General features: G+C 51.6%; 1 protein-coding gene across 8 annotated transcripts in view; it reads left to right on the top strand.

The window, feature by feature from the left end:
• The window catches only part of TOX2 (TOX high mobility group box family member 2), a 129,806-nt gene extending 114,169 nt beyond the window's left edge, over positions 1-15,637 (top strand). For 7 of the 8 annotated variants that reach the window (XM_032350593.1, XM_032350592.1, XM_032350598.1 and 4 more), the window contains 5 exons: positions 7,341-7,580; positions 9,815-10,042; positions 10,468-10,548; positions 11,199-11,594; positions 12,224-12,631. In XM_032350593.1, coding sequence (XP_032206484.1) covers positions 7,341-7,580; positions 9,815-10,042; positions 10,468-10,548; positions 11,199-11,594; positions 12,224-12,631 — 1,353 coding nt within the window. Of the gene's footprint in view, positions 1-7,340; positions 7,581-9,814; positions 10,043-10,467; positions 10,549-11,198; positions 11,595-12,223; positions 12,632-14,630 lie in introns of those variants that run through there. The other variant, XM_032350599.1, reaches the window with a different exon arrangement.
• Positions 15,638-18,243: the final 2,606 nt, after the last annotated feature.

Below are 18,243 nucleotides of genomic sequence, written 5' to 3'. Positions count from 1 at the left end.
AGTGTGTTCGTGAAACAGACCAGAGGAGTACGGAGTTCGATTTCCAGCATGTTGACATGCTCGTGGGGCGTCCAGTGTAGAGGCAGCTGGCCAGGGAGTGGGGCTTCGGGGCCCAGGCTGGCGCTCAGGGGAGAGAGCAGCCCTAATTTCGGGTGTGTTACGTAGCTCGGTGGTGGGCGGCTGGCCGCCTTCCCGGACTTCCCAGACCCGGGCGCGTTCAGCCTCAGCACGGAGCTCGGAAGAGCCCCTGATTGTTGGGATTGATTACGATTTGCTTCGGATCTGTTTTTGAAAAATTAAAGTATTACAGGTACAAATTAAGTGGGCTTTCTATCTTTCTTTTCCTGAGGGTTTTTTTTTAATGCTTTTACTACATTTTTATACATCCTTCAACACTCTATAGTCATGTTTCATGTTTTAAACATGTACCTAAACGTGTTATAGTGCGTGCACCTAAAACTCTTTCCCTCATTCCCGTTGCTGAGTCTACCCACACTGCAGGTGGAGCTGTAGGTCATTCCCTTTAACCGCACAGAGTTCCATTATGTGAATAGATCCCAGATTTCACCATTTCATTAAGGGGTGAACATTTTTTTTCTGGAATTTGGAAAACACCGTAATGAACATCTTTCTTATCATGTGTCTCTTTTGAAAGGTAGCATCGTGACTCTGGTGTGAATATAAAATGAAGACGTATCCAATTATTTAACTCATTCATTAATGAGAAAACCAATAATATATTACAATTGGCTCAAAGGAGAATCTGAGGGACACGCAGAGATATCAGCTACCAAGAGTGCTGACATCAATTTTCTAATAAACCCAAAACTGGTTGATATCTATAGAGCCAGAAAGTATGTTTAGAATCTTCTTTTCTACAAGATGGGATCAATTGTACCTCTACCCCACACAACATTTCTTTGCATTTTTATGGATGAGAATTCACTGGGTTCCACCCACTAGGATGGCTACTATTAAAAAAAAAAAATTAGTAAGCGTTGGCCAGGATATGGAGACACTGGAACCCTCATGCAGTATGGGTGGGAATGTAAAATGGTGCAGCCCCTATAGAAAACAATATGGCAGCTCCTCAAGAATTAAAAATGGAATTACTGTATCATCGAGCAATTCTATTTCTGAGTGCATACTCCAGAGAATGAAGAGGTACTTAAACACCCATGTTTGTAGCAACATTATTCCCAACAGCCGAAATTTGGAAGCAACCCAAGTGTCCATCAACAGATGAATGGACAAGCAGAATGCACTGTACGCAGACAATGGAATTTTATTCAGCCTTTGAAGGAAGGAGAGTCTGATGTAGGCTCCAGCATGGGTGAACATTGAGGACAGGATGCTTAGTGAACTAAGCCAGTCACAGAAGAACTAATGCTGTATAATTCCACTTACCAGAGGTACCCTGACTACCAGAGATAGTCAGACTCAGAGCCTAGTGGTCAGATTTCACAGTAGTCAAGTGGTGGTTGCCCTGCACCACAGAGAGGGAAGAAGAGGAGGTTACTGTTTCATAGGTTGAGCTTCAGTTTTGCGAGATAGAAGGAGCTCTGGAAATGGATGGTGGTGATGGTTGCCCAACAGTGTGAGGTCAGCGGTACACTTAACAACGGTTAGCATGGGGGCGCCTGCGTGTGTGCTCAGTTGGTTAAGCAACCGACTCTTGATTTTGGCTCAGGTCATGATCTCATGGGCTGTGGGATCAGCCCTGCTTCTCTTCCTGCTCCCCACTCAGTGGGGGCTCAGAACTCTTTCCCTCTGCTCTTCTCCCCACCTGTGAGCGCGCGCACACACTCTCTCTCTCAAATCTTGAAAAAAGTGGTTAAGATAGTAAATTTTATATGTATTTTACCACAATGAAAAAAATTATTTTAAAGATTTTATTTATTTATTTGATAGACAAAGATCACAAGTAGGCAGAGAGGCAGGCAGAGAGAGAGGAGGAAGCAGGCTCCCCGCTGAGCAGAGAGCCTGATGCGGGGCCCGATCCCAGGACCCTGGGATCATGACCTGAGCCGAAGGCAGAGGCTTTAAACCCACTGAGCCACCCAGGCGCCCCGAAAAAAATTTTTTTAAAGCAGACTCCACACGCAGTGTGGAGTCCAACATGGGCCCTGAACTCATGACCTTGAGATCGAGACCTGAGCTAAAATCAGGAGTCGGTCACTTAACTGACTGAGCCACCCTTGTGCCCCCACAATGAAAGAAGTTTAGTGCTAAAAAATAAGATGCACTAATTTCAATTTTCTACAGCTTACAAAGTTGTGCAATAGCTTGGTCAAAGACAAAGGCACACCTTCCCATAGAAACAGATAACCCCAGAAGTTCATGAGCCAATGCTCAGCATTCTATCGAAAAGACAATCGCTTTATCATTCTAATGTCTTTAAAATTTATCCTGCAGCATATATGTCTTCTTATGCATCTCGGAAAGTCCTTTGTAATAAATATCTTGGAGTAGAGTTGTTAGGTGACAGGATGGCCCATCTTCAGCGTACATGCGTATTATTTGATTGCTTCCGAAAGCGTTTACCTTACTTGTTGGCTTACACTCCAACAGCAGCGTAAATAGAAACCCAAATGGCCAGTAAACTTATGCAAAGATGTTGAGCCTCTCTAGTAATCAGGACAGTGCAAATTAGAACAACTTTGAGAGCATTTCACACTTTGCAGATTTGCAAAAATTCAAGTCTGCCATTATCCCATGTTGGCAATATATTAAATTACGGAGTCAGGAAGATCTAGTTGAAGAATTCTAAGCACGGCTGCTGGGAAGGAGGAAAAAAAAAAAAAACAAACACCCACAGGTCCTAAACGTAGAACCCCAAGGCCATTCTGCCCTTGAGGAAATAATGTCAGACTCTTATTTAAGATTCAGGGAAGGAAGAGAGTGTACACAGTGAAACGGAAAGAGGGATGTTTAGAGAAGAGATTTTAAAACCTTCTACTCTTTATTTTCTTGAGAGTTAAAAATTTTTTCCAGCTTTATTGAGATATCACTAACATTTAACCTATGTGATTTGAAGGTCTACAGGATGATTTGGTACATGCATACATTTTGTGCAATTATTACTACAACGAGGATCGTTAATACCTCCATCCCCTCACATAATTACCTTTGTGTGTGCCTGTGTGTGTGTTCCATGATAATCTTTAAGATCTACATTCTTAATAGCTTTCAAGTGTATAATAGGTATTATTAATTAGAGTCCCCACGGTGTGCATTAGATCCCCACATCTTATTCGCCCTGAGCTAGAAGTTTGTGCCCTTTGACCGCCTTCACACATTTGCCCAGCCCCTGGCCCCGGAAACCACCATGCTCTCTCTCTTTCTTTGAGTTCGGCTTTTTTAGACCCCCGCATGAGTGAGAACCCACAGTCTCCGTCTCTCTCTGTCTGACTTATGTCATTTGGTATAACGCCTTCGAGGTTCATCCATACTGTTGCAAAAGGCAGAATTTCCTTCTTTTTTATGGTCAAATAACAGGGTATGTAGCCCCACATTTTCTCTATCCGTTCACCTGTTCAAAGACACGAGGTTACTTCCATGTCTCGGCTGTGAAAAATAATGCAGTGAACACGGGGACACAGATATCTCTTCAGGGTAGTGATTTCATTTCTTTTTGGTCAATACCCAGAAGTGGTCTGGCTGGATCACATGGTAGTTCTTTTTTCAGTTTTTTGAGGAAACTCCAGACTGTTTTCCACAGGAGCTGTTCCAATTTACTTTCCCACCAACAGCACACATGGGTCCCCCTTTTCCACAGCCTTGTCAGCACTTTGATCTCTCTCTTTTTTTTTCCCCCCAATGTGGACGAACTCACAACCCTGTATCTTTTCTCTTTTTGATAATAGCCATCCCAGCAGATGAGAGATGGTATCTCATTGTGGCTTTGATCTGCATCTGCCTGAGGTTGAGTGATGCCCCACACCTTTTTACAAACCTGTTGGCCACTTGGACATCTTCAAAATACTATTCAAGTTCTTTGTCCACTTTTTAATCGAATTCCTTGTAAAATCTTTTACTCTTTGCAACAGAGCACTTAAAGTCTGTTTCTTTATGATTACTATAACAACACAATATGTATTTCACAAAAAGTAAGAGCTCAGAACCAAAAGCTACCTATATGCTATTTATAAGATGCACACTTAAAGTGGTGTACAGCAATAAAATGGAAAAATAAAGAGAGACAGATCCCAGGTAAAGTCAGATCTAAGATAAAAACATTAATTGAGGTGAAGATTTTTTTTTTATTGTTAAGAAGGAAATGAAAATACAGCATTCTGGAACTTTTATAACAAGGAGTAACGTCACATCAATATATATGAGGAAACCTGATTAAATTCTGTAAAGAGACTGAGGGGAACACAGGAGCAACAGGAGCTGCTTTAACTCATTTTTCTTGGCATACCACAGCTGAAGGAGTCGAAACAGTTTATGCAATAGACACATCTAGAAATGTGTATATTACACCATAAACATGATTTCCGATGCACAGGAACATTTTACCAAAAACAATCGTACCCTAAGCCGTCATGAAAACCCCAGTACCAAAAAGATGAAATTCTAGGAATCATGTTTTCGGACCATCATAACAAAAGGATACGTTAAATAAGGACTCTTCTCCAAATAACTTTAAGTAAAAAAATAAAATAAAATCTTCAGTTGTAGAATATTTAAAAAAATATTTATATGACACAGTTAAAATGCTCCTCATGGGGCAAAAATCATAGTTACGGAGCAGGGGTTCTCAACTTCAGCACAATTGACATCTTTGGATACATATACTTTGTTGGATATGTGGGGTGTGTGTGAGTGTGTGTGTGTAGGGGGCATTCTACACACTGTAGGACATTTGGGAACACCTCTGACCTCTCTCCATGAGATGCTCCTAGCACCACCTCCACACACACACATCAGCTGTGAAAGCCAGAAATGTCTTTAGGCATAGCCAGGTTTCTCGGCAAATGGTCCCTGTTTGAGCCTCTGCCCTAGATGCTAATATTATTCAAAAAGAAAATGTGAAAGTATAAATAAATTATTTAATCTGAAAGCAACATAAAAAGCCACTGATGGTACCTTCATAGAAAAGCAAAATTTAATTCTCAGAAAACTTGTCAAGCTGATTTTTTAAAATATAAGAACTGATTCATTGGGGGAGTTAAAACATGTAAACCTTTGAGAAGGAAATTTTTAAAAAGCAACATGCATTCACAATAATGCAACTGGGAATTTAACTACAAAAAGCATAGAAGCAGGTTAAAAATATAGCAATATTATCCTAGGTATATGCTATTAGTGCTGAAATCTAGATGAAGCGGGCAGTTTAAAAAGCATATATTTATGTAGCTAACCTATGTACGTAACTCAAGAACATATGGGAGCCAAAATAGCCATGGAAAATATTATGAAAAGCAGCCTTTCAAGAACCACACAACAGAAATGCCAGCATTTGCCAAAGATAATTACCCACCCCCCTCAAAAAAAAAGTTTAAGTGTAGAGAAACCTGGAAAAGAAAGTTCCTCAGAACTGAGGACACACCAGACAAATTCAAACAAATACATACCCAGGCAAGGATGGCGATGTTCGGATCAGACTCCGCTGAGCTGAAGGCAAAAGGGAGGCCCTCTAGATAATATTAAAATTCAATCCCTAATGAAGATGTAATAGGCAGTCTTCCTTGTGCAATAAAAACCAACATCACATTCCCCAAACAAAACACTTTAAGTGTTGAAGGAAGATTGTGATGGAAGCAGAAAAGTTGGAGGCAACTTAGAGGGGGCCAAAAAAGTCAGGAAGGAATCAAAACCATAGCACGTGGCCTCTAAGAAACCAGATTAATCTGCACCAGGCTCGCCCTGTTCCTGAGGGCTTAAGGTACAAAGTATAAAGATGTTTCTTTCGGTCCTAAGGAAACCTTACCAAAGTCTCAGGAGTGCAAGTAGTACAGAGGATGTCCTTTGATCACCTGTGTCACTAGAAATTAGTAGCAAAGGGAAAAGAAACCAAAAAAAAAAAAAAAAAAAAAAAATGAACCTCTTAGAAATTTCAAAACTTTCTTTTTCCAAAACGTTTTTTTAAACAACTCTTGGATGAAAGAAAATAAAAAATTGAAATAGATACACAGAAAAAGAACACTAACGAAAATCTTAATGTGAAGTCTATGAGAAATGTCAAAGTCATGCCCAGAGGCAACTTCATGGCATGCAACATATTTCTAAATGTTGAGAATGGAAATAATGAATTAGAAACGTGACCAAAATCGGGAGGGGGGGGCGGGAGACGGGGGAGGGGCGGGCAGGGCGGAAAGAACAGTTACATATCTTTTAGAATCAAAGGACGTAATTAATAAAGATACAGATGATTAGATATTAAAGAATCAGAAAACAGAGAAACGATAAACAAATATGAAATCTGATTCTTTTGAGGAGGAGAAAACCTCCCACATAATAAAAATGGGAAAATCCATGAGCTTGCCTAATGAAGAAAACATGAGAGGAAAACACAGCTACTTGGCATCAGAAATAACAAAGGGAAAATAAACACAGATGCAAAAGCAATAAAAATAATTATAAGAAGATGCAGACTGGTATGCCGCACTCCACAATGTGCGCGTGTGTGTATTTAAGATATTTAAGTGACAAGGACACACTGTCCCACATATGCGTTTAGTGTGAGCAGTGCCTGTATGTGAAAGTCAGGATCTTTCTTTCTTTTTTTTTTTTTTTAAGATTTTGTTTATTTATTTGACAGACAGAGATCACAAGTAGGCTGAGAGGCAGGCAGAGAGAGAGAGAAGAGGAAGCAGGCTCCCTGCTGAGCAGAGAGCCCGATGTGGGGCTCGATCACAGGACCCTGGGATCATGACTGAGCCCAAGGCAGAGGCTTTAACCCACTGAGCCACCCAGGTGCCCCAGGATCTTTCTTGCAGTCCAAAAATTACCAGTTAGAAATGTAATAGGGAAGATTTAATAAGAAAATTACTGGCTGAGAGGAAGAGAAATATATAGCTTTATTAAGGGATTTATTTATTCTATGGATTTAACAAACCCTTACCCAATATATGGCTTACTAGGTGCCAGGCACATTTCATCCTAACCAACACTTGAAGGTAAGCTTAATTATTATCCGCATTTTTCCGACAAAGAAGTGGGGGCACAGAGAGGTTAAGTAACTTAGCCAGAGTCACCCAGCTTATAGGACGCCAAACCAGGGGAGCGCAGCCCACAGTGCCACAGCCCACAGCCTGCCCCTCCTCGGAGTCCCACTGTATGATGGGGGCAGGCAGGTCCCCTCTAGCTCACCATGCCCTGTTCTCCTCTCTCAGATCCAGGAGATGGTCCACTCGGAGGTCGCTGCCTACGACTCCGGCCGGCCGGGGCCCCTGCTGGGCCGCCCGGCGATGCTGGCCAGCCACATGAGCGCCCTCAGCCAGTCCCAGCTCATCTCTCAGATGGGCATCCGGAGCGGCATCGCCCACAGCTCCCCGTCCCCCCCAGGGAGCAAGTCAGCCACGCCCTCCCCCTCCAGTTCAACTCAGGAGGAGGAATCAGAAGCGCATTTCAAGGTAGGTCAGGAGGCTACGCGGGGCCCTGAGATGCCCTCGGGCATCACCGGCCTGGAGATCAGACCGCAAGAGCACAACTGTAGCATTTGCTGGAGGGCACAGAGGAGGGAAATCAGCAGGTAGCACAGGGTCTGCCAGCTGGAGCCCCTGGTCAGTAGAGATGGCCGAGCTTGGACTTGGGGCTATCTGGCTGCAGCCGCTAGATTTGCCGAGTGTCCTTGCCAACCTGTGCCCCTCCGCTCCCAGGGCCTTATGTATAAAGCAGAGACAATGCTCACCAGTGGCCGAGGGGGCGGATGAGAGAATCCTGTGACAACGTGGTGAGGGCTTATTCCTCAATGGCCAGTGGGTCATCTCAGTGACATTGATGGCATCAGCAATATCCTCAGGGTCACATCTTATGGCCACTTTGGCCTTGCAGAAGAAGGTTTTCTGACAAAGGTGTGTGGCCCAGCAGAGGACAGCTCTGGGCAGCACCGGAACTGACACGCTCCCCCTGGGGACAAGCTCCCCCTACCCCCAGCACCCCTGGAATCATGGGTGGTCCTGCCTTTAAAGAACACGTCGGGGGTGAGAGGTCACTAGCTGTGCAGGCTTGTCCTTCCTGTGCACTGACAGCTCCCCCTGGCTGTGGGAAGGCATCTGGTTTCACTGGGGCGCAAGACAGAGGCCAGAGAGCCCAGGGACGGCTGCGCTCACTGCGACTCTCCCCATGAGCCCGTGGCAGAACCCAAACGTGATCCCCCGAACCCCACCTCCATTTCTTCTTCCTGAGGGCTCTCATTCCCCGTGGGGGCCCTACAGACGCCTGGGGCAGTGACAGTGGCGCCTGTGCCACCTGACTGGGACCCTGACCGCCGGGGCTGGGTGGGCACCTCTGGATCTGGTCCAGCTGCATCCACATTGTAACTTGCAGGAGTGGCTTTATTTTATCTTATATTTAGCACACCCCATTGGGGCCGAATACTGTTCTAAGCACATAACCAGTATTAACCCACGGGGTCCTCATGACGGCCCTGTGTGGCCAAGGCCATTGTCCTCTCCAATTGGCAGATGGGAAAACCCAGGCCCCAGAGAACTTACGTCAGTCTGGCTGCAGAGAGGCAGGAACAGATGCTGCAGGGCTACCGGCTTCCCCTTGCCATCCCCCCACGATTTCCTTATCGGTTCCTGGTGTCAGCTTGGTGTCAGCTTGGTGTAGAGAGTGACATTCTTCACTGTAGGATCCAGGGCTTTGACTAAAGTTCCTGGTCCCCGTGTGACCTGAGGGTCCTACTGGTGACCCACTGAGGTCTGTGGCCAGCATCCCTACGCGGCTCCCATCCCGCAAGCCTCGAGTCGCACACTCACAGGATTGTGGTCTTGCTTCTGTGGCAGGTCTGGAGCGAGGCCACGCCCACCTTGTCACATAACCTGTCTCCCGTCCCACAACTTCACAGGGCCCCGGCCCTAAGTCCCCTGCCCCGAGACGCACACCTGAAATTTCGTGGATGGCTAAGGATCATCTTTGGGGCTTTTTTTGTGATCACAAGGGAGGACAGTTCAGAAAAATTGATATCCTCAAAACTTGGACTGAGGCCAGGGCCACGCACACTTTCAGTGGCATACCGCATCCGCAGGCTCACGCGGGAGCCCGCAGATTCTCTAGGAGAGCGTAGTTGTTGGGATTCCTTACTCCTGATCCATTAGGGGATTTTACACTCTATAAACGTAGATGTTACCTTGGGAAAGAAGAGGCAGAGAGGTAAACAATTTTTGTCTGATTATAAGGTGAATTAATGTCTCCCTATAGAAACGCAAATGACTTCTGCCTGGGAGAAAAGAGTAAAAGCCCCAAAGGTGATCGTTTCATTGCTCTGTAGGGCACTTTTTCTCTTCGAATCAACTTTGCCACCTTGCTGATTTTCATTCATGAGTTAAACAGTAACCCCGGGGTTCCTAGCTCCTGCCCAGGACATGTGTGTGCGTGAGTGTGTGCATGTGCGTGTTTGCATGTATGTGTGTGCGCGCGTGCGCGCGCTTTGCTTCTCACACAGAGAGCGGTGAGCATGACAGTGTGGTCCGTGCAGCCTGAGCTGGAGCCCGGGGGTTGGGCGCCTGCGGCCGCTCTGAGCTGGACAGGCAGGCGGTAGGGCCGCTGGGGAAGGTCCCCTCTGCCTCAGGCTGAGTGGGTGGGGACCTGTAGGGGGAAGCCCATGGCGTCTCTGCTTTTCTGACTCCTTTCCTCTGTGCAGATGTCAGGAGAGAAGAGACCTTCCACCGACCCAGGAAAAAAGACCAAGAACCCAAAGAAGAAGAAGAAGAAGGACCCCAACGAGCCACAGAAGCCCGTGTCGGCCTATGCGCTCTTCTTCAGAGACACTCAAGCTGCCATCAAGGGACAGAACCCCAGTGCCACCTTCGGGGATGTGTCTAAAATCGTGGCCTCCATGTGGGACAGCTTGGGAGAGGAGCAGAAGCAGGTGAGTTTGTCCCTTCCAGGGCCCTCCCCCGGGGCTTTGAGGCCCTGGAGCCAGTGACAGACTTGGAATGCCTGAAATCAGGACAAGCCTCCTGTAGGGGTCTCTCCTGACTCAGTTTGCCCATCTGTAAGCTGGGAGGCTAGAGCCCTTCCAGTCCTGCTGTTTGCCAGCTGCATTCACTAGTGGCCTAACCATTCTGATTTCTGCTTCCTCTTCCGTTAAGTGAGAATAAGCATCTCTGTCCGTCTTGTCCCTCCAACGTGCCAGCCTGGAGTCCAGGCCAGGGCTTCCGCCCCACTGACCATGTGCCCGGCCCCTCTCAAAGGCATCCAGGGAGAACAGGGAACAGAACGAGCTCAGAGGCAAATGCCTCCGGCTGATCACCTGACCTCTCCCTGATGTTGCCCATGTTTTGGATCTTTCAGGCTTACAAGAGAAAGACCGAAGCGGCAAAGAAGGAGTATCTAAAGGCTCTGGCAGCCTACAGGGCGAGCCTTGTCTCCAAGGTAACACCCTGGCCCGCTGGCCCAGCCCTGATCAAGGGGGGGCACCGAGGCCCTTGGGAAGGGTCAATGCCATAGTTCCTGGGAAGGACAAAGAAGCCCCGTGGGGTCACGTCTCCCTGCACCTGCCGTGCGCCACGCTCGTGCCGGGCGCTTTATGTGCGTGTCGTTTCATTTAATTCTTCCAAAAAGAACCCAGCATTCAGTGGGTTTAGGCAGCTTGCCTGAAATGACGAGTGTCGGGGCGTTCGTCTGGAAGCTGTCACGCAGCGCAAGGCATATCCGTCAGGCCACAAACGGCCAAACAGCGAGGGCAATTCAAGCCAAGGGAACAGCACAGGCAAGGCATAGAGGCTGGAGAGGAGCGTAGAGGGAGGCCTGGCTGGATTAGGCCAGCATCACGGGCCAGGCTGAGGAAGCTGGGCTTCCTATGGGCAGGGGAGCCCCAGGAATTAACGCAGGGGGCAGTTGATGGTCAGAGCCAAGTGCACCGAGGACCCGGGATTACCTCTGGTTTGCTGGTAGCTCCCCCACCAAGGGGCCAGAGAGCCAGCCAGGGATCATGTCGGCAGGTTGCAGACCCAGGGGGTCTCATGGCCCAAGTTCTGGCTTATTCGTCTTCTCCAGAGTGACTGGTGTCTGTCTCCTTGCAGAGCTCCCCAGAGCAGGGTGAGACCAAAGGCACACAGGCGAACCCGCCGGCCAAAATGCTGCCGCCCAAGCAGCCCATGTACGCCGTGCCAGGCCTGGCCTCCTTCCTGACGCCGTCGGACCTGCAGGCCTTCCGCAGCGGCGCGTCCCCCGCCAGCCTGGCCCGGACGCTGGGGTCCAAGTCCCTGCTGCCAGGCCTCAGCGCGTCCCCGCCGCCGCCACCCTCCTTCCCACTCAGCCCCCCACTGCACCAGCAGCTGCCACTGCCGCCCCACGCCCAGGGCACCCTCCTCAGTCCGCCTGTTAGCATGTCTCCGGCCCCCCAGGCTCCGGTCTTGCCCACTCCCATGGCACTGCAGGTGCAGCTGGCGATGAGCCCCTCACCTCCAGGGCCACAGGTAAGCAGGGCCCCATGGGAACGTGCCCTTCAGATCCCTGTGTGAGGAGGGCAGGCAGTGCGGGGATTTCAGATACTGGCCCCGCCCCTTGCCGGCAGCGGCCCCTTGGCCTCCGGACCTTACCTCTCTGAGCCTCAGTCCCCAGAGTCTTCAGAGTCTTGGGATATCCCAAGCCCGTCCTTCTCTTGCCCTCTGTCCGGTTCTGCTCTCTGGCCCAATGGGCTGAGGCCGTGCAGGTTCTGCCAGGTCAGCCCCGGCCCCTGGCTCTCCCTCAAGCCTCGGAGGCCTGAGCCGCTGACCGACCATTCCACTGATGCTGTTACAAGATTCGTGTCGTTCAGTACAACAACTCCCATTTTACAGACTGGGAAACCGAGGCCGGAAGAGGAAAGGCCCTGAAAGCAGAGCCCTTCACTTCCAGATGCAGCTGGGAGACGGGCTGAATTTTCCAAAAGGTGCTCAGCTCCAGACGGGGACGCAGCATTGCCGGCAGAGGGGCAGAGGCGAGGCTTTTAGAAGCCAGAGGAAGCGTCCCTGTGAGCTCCCGTGGGCAGGGCCAGTACCCCCCGGCCTGCGCTGTGCTCCCCATCACCTCTGCCCTGCTCACCCGCCTCCTTGCCCCTTGGCAGGACTTCCCTCACATCTCCGAGTTCCCCAGCGGCTCGGGACCCCGCTCACCGGGCCCGTCCGACCCCCCGAGCAGCAGCGGCGACTGGCAGAGCAGCTACCCCAGCGCCGAGTGTGGCGTCAGCACGTGCAGGTGGGTCCCCCCGAGCGCCCCACCGCCGACGAGCCGAAGAGGGGGCACAGGCCGCCCAGGGATGGGGAGAGGCGAGGCCGTGTGGGTCACCGCGGCCCCGCAACCGTGCCTCCTAGGGCCTGGCTGCCCGGCGTCTTCACGAGAAGACGCAGAACAAAGCGAGACCCCAGAAGGACTTGGCGGGTCCGATGCCAAGGCTCCGCTTGGGAAAGGGGCCCATCTTCAGTCCGGCTGCACCCCCCGCTGTCCCGGTTTGTTCACGAGGGCTGCCTTGTGACATTCAGGTCGGGTTCCCTAGAAGCAGAGCCTGGGCAGCAGGATTTGGATGCCCTTGATGACGCTGAGGGAAGTTCTGCAGGACCAAGGAAGGGAGGGAGCTGGGACCGGGCCAGGGAAGGAGCCAGCGAGGGTGGGCTCTCAGCCAGAGACTCGCTTCTGCCCGATCCCACTGGGAGCACAGAGGGCACCACAGACAGGGTCCCGCCGTGAGGTTAGGGCTTTTTGTTCCCCATGTCAATCAGCCATTGGCAGTGGGCTAGCCGGGAGTGCGGCCTTTGGACGCGGCAGGTCTCTGGAGCAGAGGCCACTGGGAGGGCAGTACGGCGATCTGAGGGCAGCACCCCTGGTGTCCACCGCATCCTCGGCCAAGGGCCAACCAGCCAACAGCAGGAGTCACACGCCTTACTGGGACCCCCACTGCTCCAGTCCAGTGCCCCTCTGACACGCCAACCCCCAGGCCGCTTGGCTTCTCTGTGGTCCTTACGTGGACCTCATCCTCCGACCTCCCCTACCATCCTTAGCCTTTCAAGGCCGTGCTAGCTGCCCTTCCTCGCGAAGGTCTTCCTGCTCCAAGAGTCAGTGACCTGTCATCTCAGCCAGCTCAAGAGGGAGATGGGCGGAGAGGGCACCCAGTTCCTTTACCAACCAACCCCAAACTCCCATTCTCCTGGCAAGAACCAATTCTGTGGCTACCCCTGGGGTCTGGGGTCCAAGCAGTGGCTCCACATCCTGGAAGGCGGGACAGGTGGCCGTCCCTGCTTCCAGTCTCCAGCTGCCCCTCGACCCAGCTCTTCTGCTCCTCATCCAGCCAGGGTGGCCAGGGAGCCAGCAGACACGGCAAGTGCCCCACGGCTGACTGCCGGTGTCCAGTGAGAGTCTACCTGCGCAGCACACTGGGCTCAGCCGGAATCCCCTTCCCCACCCCCCACCCCAGCAGGTGCAGATCCTCCCTTCCCCCACCCGGCAGCAGGGGCAGACCCTCCCATCCCCCACACCCCAACAAGGGGCAGACCCTCCCACGCCTGCCCTCCTGCTGCAGGCTCCTTTCCCCAAGTCAGAGTTGCGGTGGGGGGGGGGCTCACTAGTGGACTTTAGTGGAACTAGTGGACTAGTGGAACATGTCCGAGCTTCCCCCCGACACGGAGGGCAGACCGCAGCAGCACCTACTTTACTTGGTTTTTTGAACGCAGGAAGAACTGGCGTGTTATTTGCAGGTGTCCACGTGGGCTCCGAGTAGGCCCGTGTGTGCTGGGGACAGATCCCCACCGGAGTCTAGTCAGCATCTGTGGCCACTCACAGATGGTTTTCTTGTCCTATGAGAGCGTTTTAAGACCTACTCCCTTAGCAACTTTCAAATACAGAAACTTACAAAAATAGTGTTATTAACTGTAGTCCCCACGCTGTCCACGGCAGCCTCAAGGCTCACTCATGTTAGACCCTGAAGTTTATGCCTTTTGACCCTTCCCCCATTTGACCCCCCACCCCCACTCCCCAACCACCACTTCGCTCTCTTTGTCATCTTGGTTTGGGGTTCGTGTAGACTCTGATGCTCGATTCTGGTCTTCCTCGGACTTATTTCTCTTGGCACGATGCCAGCAAGGTCCCCCTGGCTCTCCATGAGTGAGCGCCGTATTTTAAAACACAGAAGGTGCCTGCCCTCCTCTGATTCCGTGTGAAGTTTGCAAATGGCTAAGAACAGGCCCCCAGAGACGGGGGAGGGGGATGTCTGATGGACAGAGGCGCTGCAGCCTCCTCCCCCCAGGGCGGAGGACTCCTTGGTCCCCAGCTGGGATGGATGCTAGGAGAGGAGCTTGGTTGCTTGGTTCGGCTGGTGGCCTGTCCTTCGGGGAGGGACCCGCGTGCGCCACCCGTCCTCAGAGGGGCAGTGCACGTCCGGGGGGAGGTGAAGGCCAGCCAGCAAGCAGGTGGTCCAGTGTGTCCCCCGCGTCCCCCGCCCCAGACTCCCGAGGCTCTGACAGCCCCTCCTCTCTCCCCAGCCTGCTCCCCAGGGATAAATCGCTCTACCTCACCTAATCCCGCCTCCCCTCTCCTCCCTGAGGCTTGCTGGAGGGGCACTGCTCAGAGCCTGAAGGGCCCACAGCAGAAGGGAAGCCTGGGCAGAAAGCAGGATGACTGGGAAGAGAGCAGTGACGCAGTGACGACGCCCCAGGGCCGAGTCTCTTCCTCGACCTCCCACCAGACCCTGCAGAGGCGGTCCTCCGCCCGCCGCCGCCCGCAGCACCTGTGGGCACCTTTTGCCCCCCGACCCACCTGCTCCGGGGCTGCTGTGGACCCCGCCCCCTGCCCTGCACACCGTACTCTGTGTCCGGACCTCCGGCCCGGCCCAGGCTCCCCGGCGGCGGCTGCCCTCCGACCGAAACCCACCCCCAGATGCATGGACCCGGGCCATCTGGCCGAGGATGTGCAAACGCGCTTTTAGGGCGTGAACAAAGATTACCAAACCTCTGAACTGTTGGTTCCATGTAAGTAGTTGACTAAGTGTTTTAGACCCGGGCTGAAGACATCGATGAGATGAGTTTGTGGGGAAGGAGAGTAGTTTCCTTTAAGGGGAAGAGCATTTTATATGACCCCTTAGCACATTTTTTTTCTTTTTTTTTTTTTGCATTTTTCTCTTGAGGGAGACGTGCGCAAAAGCAGCCGCCAAACTGTTCCCCCCGCAAACCCCTGCGGCCAGAGCCAGACCCCTGCCTCGTGAGGCCAGAGCCTGACCGCTTAGAGCCACACTTGGAGACGTTGCGCTTTTTTTTTTTTTTTAACCCTGTGTCCGTCTATTTAAAATTGCCAACACGACTTTCGTCTATTTATGAAGCAAAGTTGAGAACAGAAATGCAGTTTATCATAATGTGCGTGTGATTTTCGGGTTTGCTTTGGGTTTTGGTTCTTGAAGTTGTTTGCAGCGGTTTCCTGGCCCTGGCCAGCGTCCGTCCTGGTGCCCAGTGCTTCTCTCGGTTTCTTTATAATAAAACTTCTGAAAAGTTGAAAACTCGTCTCGGCTCAGGTCGTGATTCCAGGGTCCTGGGATCGAGCCCCGCATCAGGCTCTCTGCTCAGCGGGGAGCCTGCTTCCTCCTCTCTCTCTGCCTGCCTCTCTGCCTGCTTGTGATCTCTGTCTGTCAAATGAATAAATAAATAAAATCTTTAAAAAATAAATAAATAAAATAAAGGGGCATCCCAGACAAGGGACTCCAGCCCAGATTTCTCGACAGATGTTAGGTGGTGGTACTTACAAAAAAAAAAAAAAGTAATAATTATGTGACGATTTTAACGTATCTGGAAGAATAAGCATTTCTTGGTATGGAGGAGCTTTTGGGAGCTGCTCCTGCCGGCCCCGTGACATGGCTATTTTCGGGTGGGGGCCCGTGACCTGGATGGAGGAGCCTCCCCCTTCCCCTGTCCGCTCTCAGGGCCTCTCCCTCTGTGATCCCGAAACCTCCCTTCTTCCAGAAAACAGCCCCAGGCCTGGCACACAATCTCTCTGGGAGCAGTTTCCTCACTGGAGGGCATTTTGTAATCCACTTTGGAGAAAGAAAAAAGAAAACCAGACCGACAACAAAAACAACACGCTGCCCGTAGCATCACTGCAACGTGAGGCATGAATATTTCATACGGTTACAATTTCCTTTCCTGCGCGGAGCTTGTCAGTAACACGGTGATGACTTAGTTTAATATTCAACTCCCGCTTCTACATGGGAGAAAACAGCATCCTTGGGATCCATGCAGACAACCCCAAATAATGAGGGCCAGACGATCAGGTTCTTGCCTCTGAGGCCCCCAAGGCCGAGGCTGGCCTCTCTGTGGCAAGAGGTGCTTGGGGACAAGGGGAGCTCCGCCCAAGCAGAGTCTAAACACCTGGCCTTCAGATGTCGGGGGTCGTGGTACCCCCAAGCTGCCAAGGTTGGTCTATGCTCTGGACCCACCACACTTTGAAGCCCCATGGTATGGCCTAGAATCTAGAACCATGCCCCTGACACTGGAAGGATCGGCAGCCCCTGCAGCCCAACCCACTGTCCATGGAGCTGGCCGTTCACGGAGCTGGCCCACCCAGGGCCCACGCACCTGCTACAGAACCCGCCACCCTGCGCCTCCCACAGACATGCTGGAATTATAGCAGAGGCACAGGCTGGGCAATGGCCAAGCTTCTGGACCCCAGGAGGATGAGGTGGTTGGGCCCAGATTGTCCAACACTAATCGTTCCCTGGAAGGCCCGTAGGAAGTTCCATGTTAGACTTGAAGATGGGCAACATGGCCCTGAGAGGCCTTCCAGTGACTCTTAAGAGTCCACCGTGCCGAAATTCCATGGTTCATTCCGCAAGAATACAAACAGGTGAGCCCTTCCTTTCTGCCACAGCTGAGCCCCAGGGATACTGGGGGAATCCGACCCAGATCCCACCCCTAGGAGCTTAAGGGCTAGCTGGGGAGGCAGAGAAGGAAAATGGTAATACTGAGTTATAAAATCTTAACTTTATATTATAAATCATAAATATATAAAGTTAACTATACTCTGTGACAAGTCTGAAAGGCAGAAGGGGACAGGAGAATGCAGAAGAAAGGGGCCCCCAGCCTAACCAGGGGCCCCAAAGTTTTCTGGGGTGAGGCCATGTCGGGGCTGTGCCCCGTGCAGTGAGTGGGCCTGAGCTGGAGGGTGGACGTGAGGTTCTGGGGCACCCTGCTTTCCTGATTCGGGACCCCCAGACGCTGTGGCTCTGTGATCGTGATTCTCATCCAGAATTTTGGAGAATTCCTTCTGGAAGAAGCTGCGGCTGAGTGCACACAGCTGAGTCAGGAACAGGGACAGATGTCCTCAGGAGCAAGGGGACCCGCACTCACTGCGCATGTTCTCAAACCCTTGACCTCTGCATGCACGTGCTGGGTCTGGGCCAGCCCCGCTCCCCGTGTGTTGCAGGTGGTTGGGGGTGGCAGGTGTCTGCGTGTACTGTGCGGTGTGCGTGTGGAGGTGGTATGAGAGTGGGTCCTGTGCCCATGTGTGTCACGTGGGGGGATGGGTGAGGCGTGCAGTCGTGTTTGTATTTGCATGTAGTGTGCACACGTGTATTTGTGTGCTGTGCACGTGTGTCTGCCGTGTGCACATCTGTGCCTAGTGTGGGTGGTGTGGAGCATGTGAGATAAATCCTCGGTGCGTGCTGTGTGTGTCTGCAGCTGGTGTGCGTGTGGGAGAGGACGCATGTGTGCACCGTGCCCAAGACCGTGGAGATGCTGCACACACCCACACCACACCAGCACACGGGTGCACCTGCACACACCTCACACACATTCCCGGGGCACAGTGCGTGGCCCCGGGACGTGCACACCATACGCATCACACACCACATGCACGTGAGGCCTGTGCCTACATGTGTGCAGTGTGCACACGGGGACCACGCAATGACGTACCACATGCACATAGACGCGCGTACCCTTACCTCACACACATGCACACTATGTGCACACCCATGAGTCCAACGTGCACATGCGCACAGCCTCCCTGCACCCCCACCCCCGACACAGAAGTGCATCCTGCACGCACACGACCATAGCACACGTGCCCACACGAAACCACACAACTACGCAGACTTCTGCACGTCATGTGCAT

Source organism: Mustela erminea, chromosome 7 (assembly GCF_009829155.1).
Source record: "Mustela erminea isolate mMusErm1 chromosome 7, mMusErm1.Pri, whole genome shotgun sequence".
NCBI lineage: Eukaryota > Metazoa > Chordata > Mammalia > Carnivora > Mustelidae > Mustela > Mustela erminea.
Note: the sequence above shows the minus strand (reverse complement) of the source record. Positions and strands in the feature narration are given on the sequence as shown.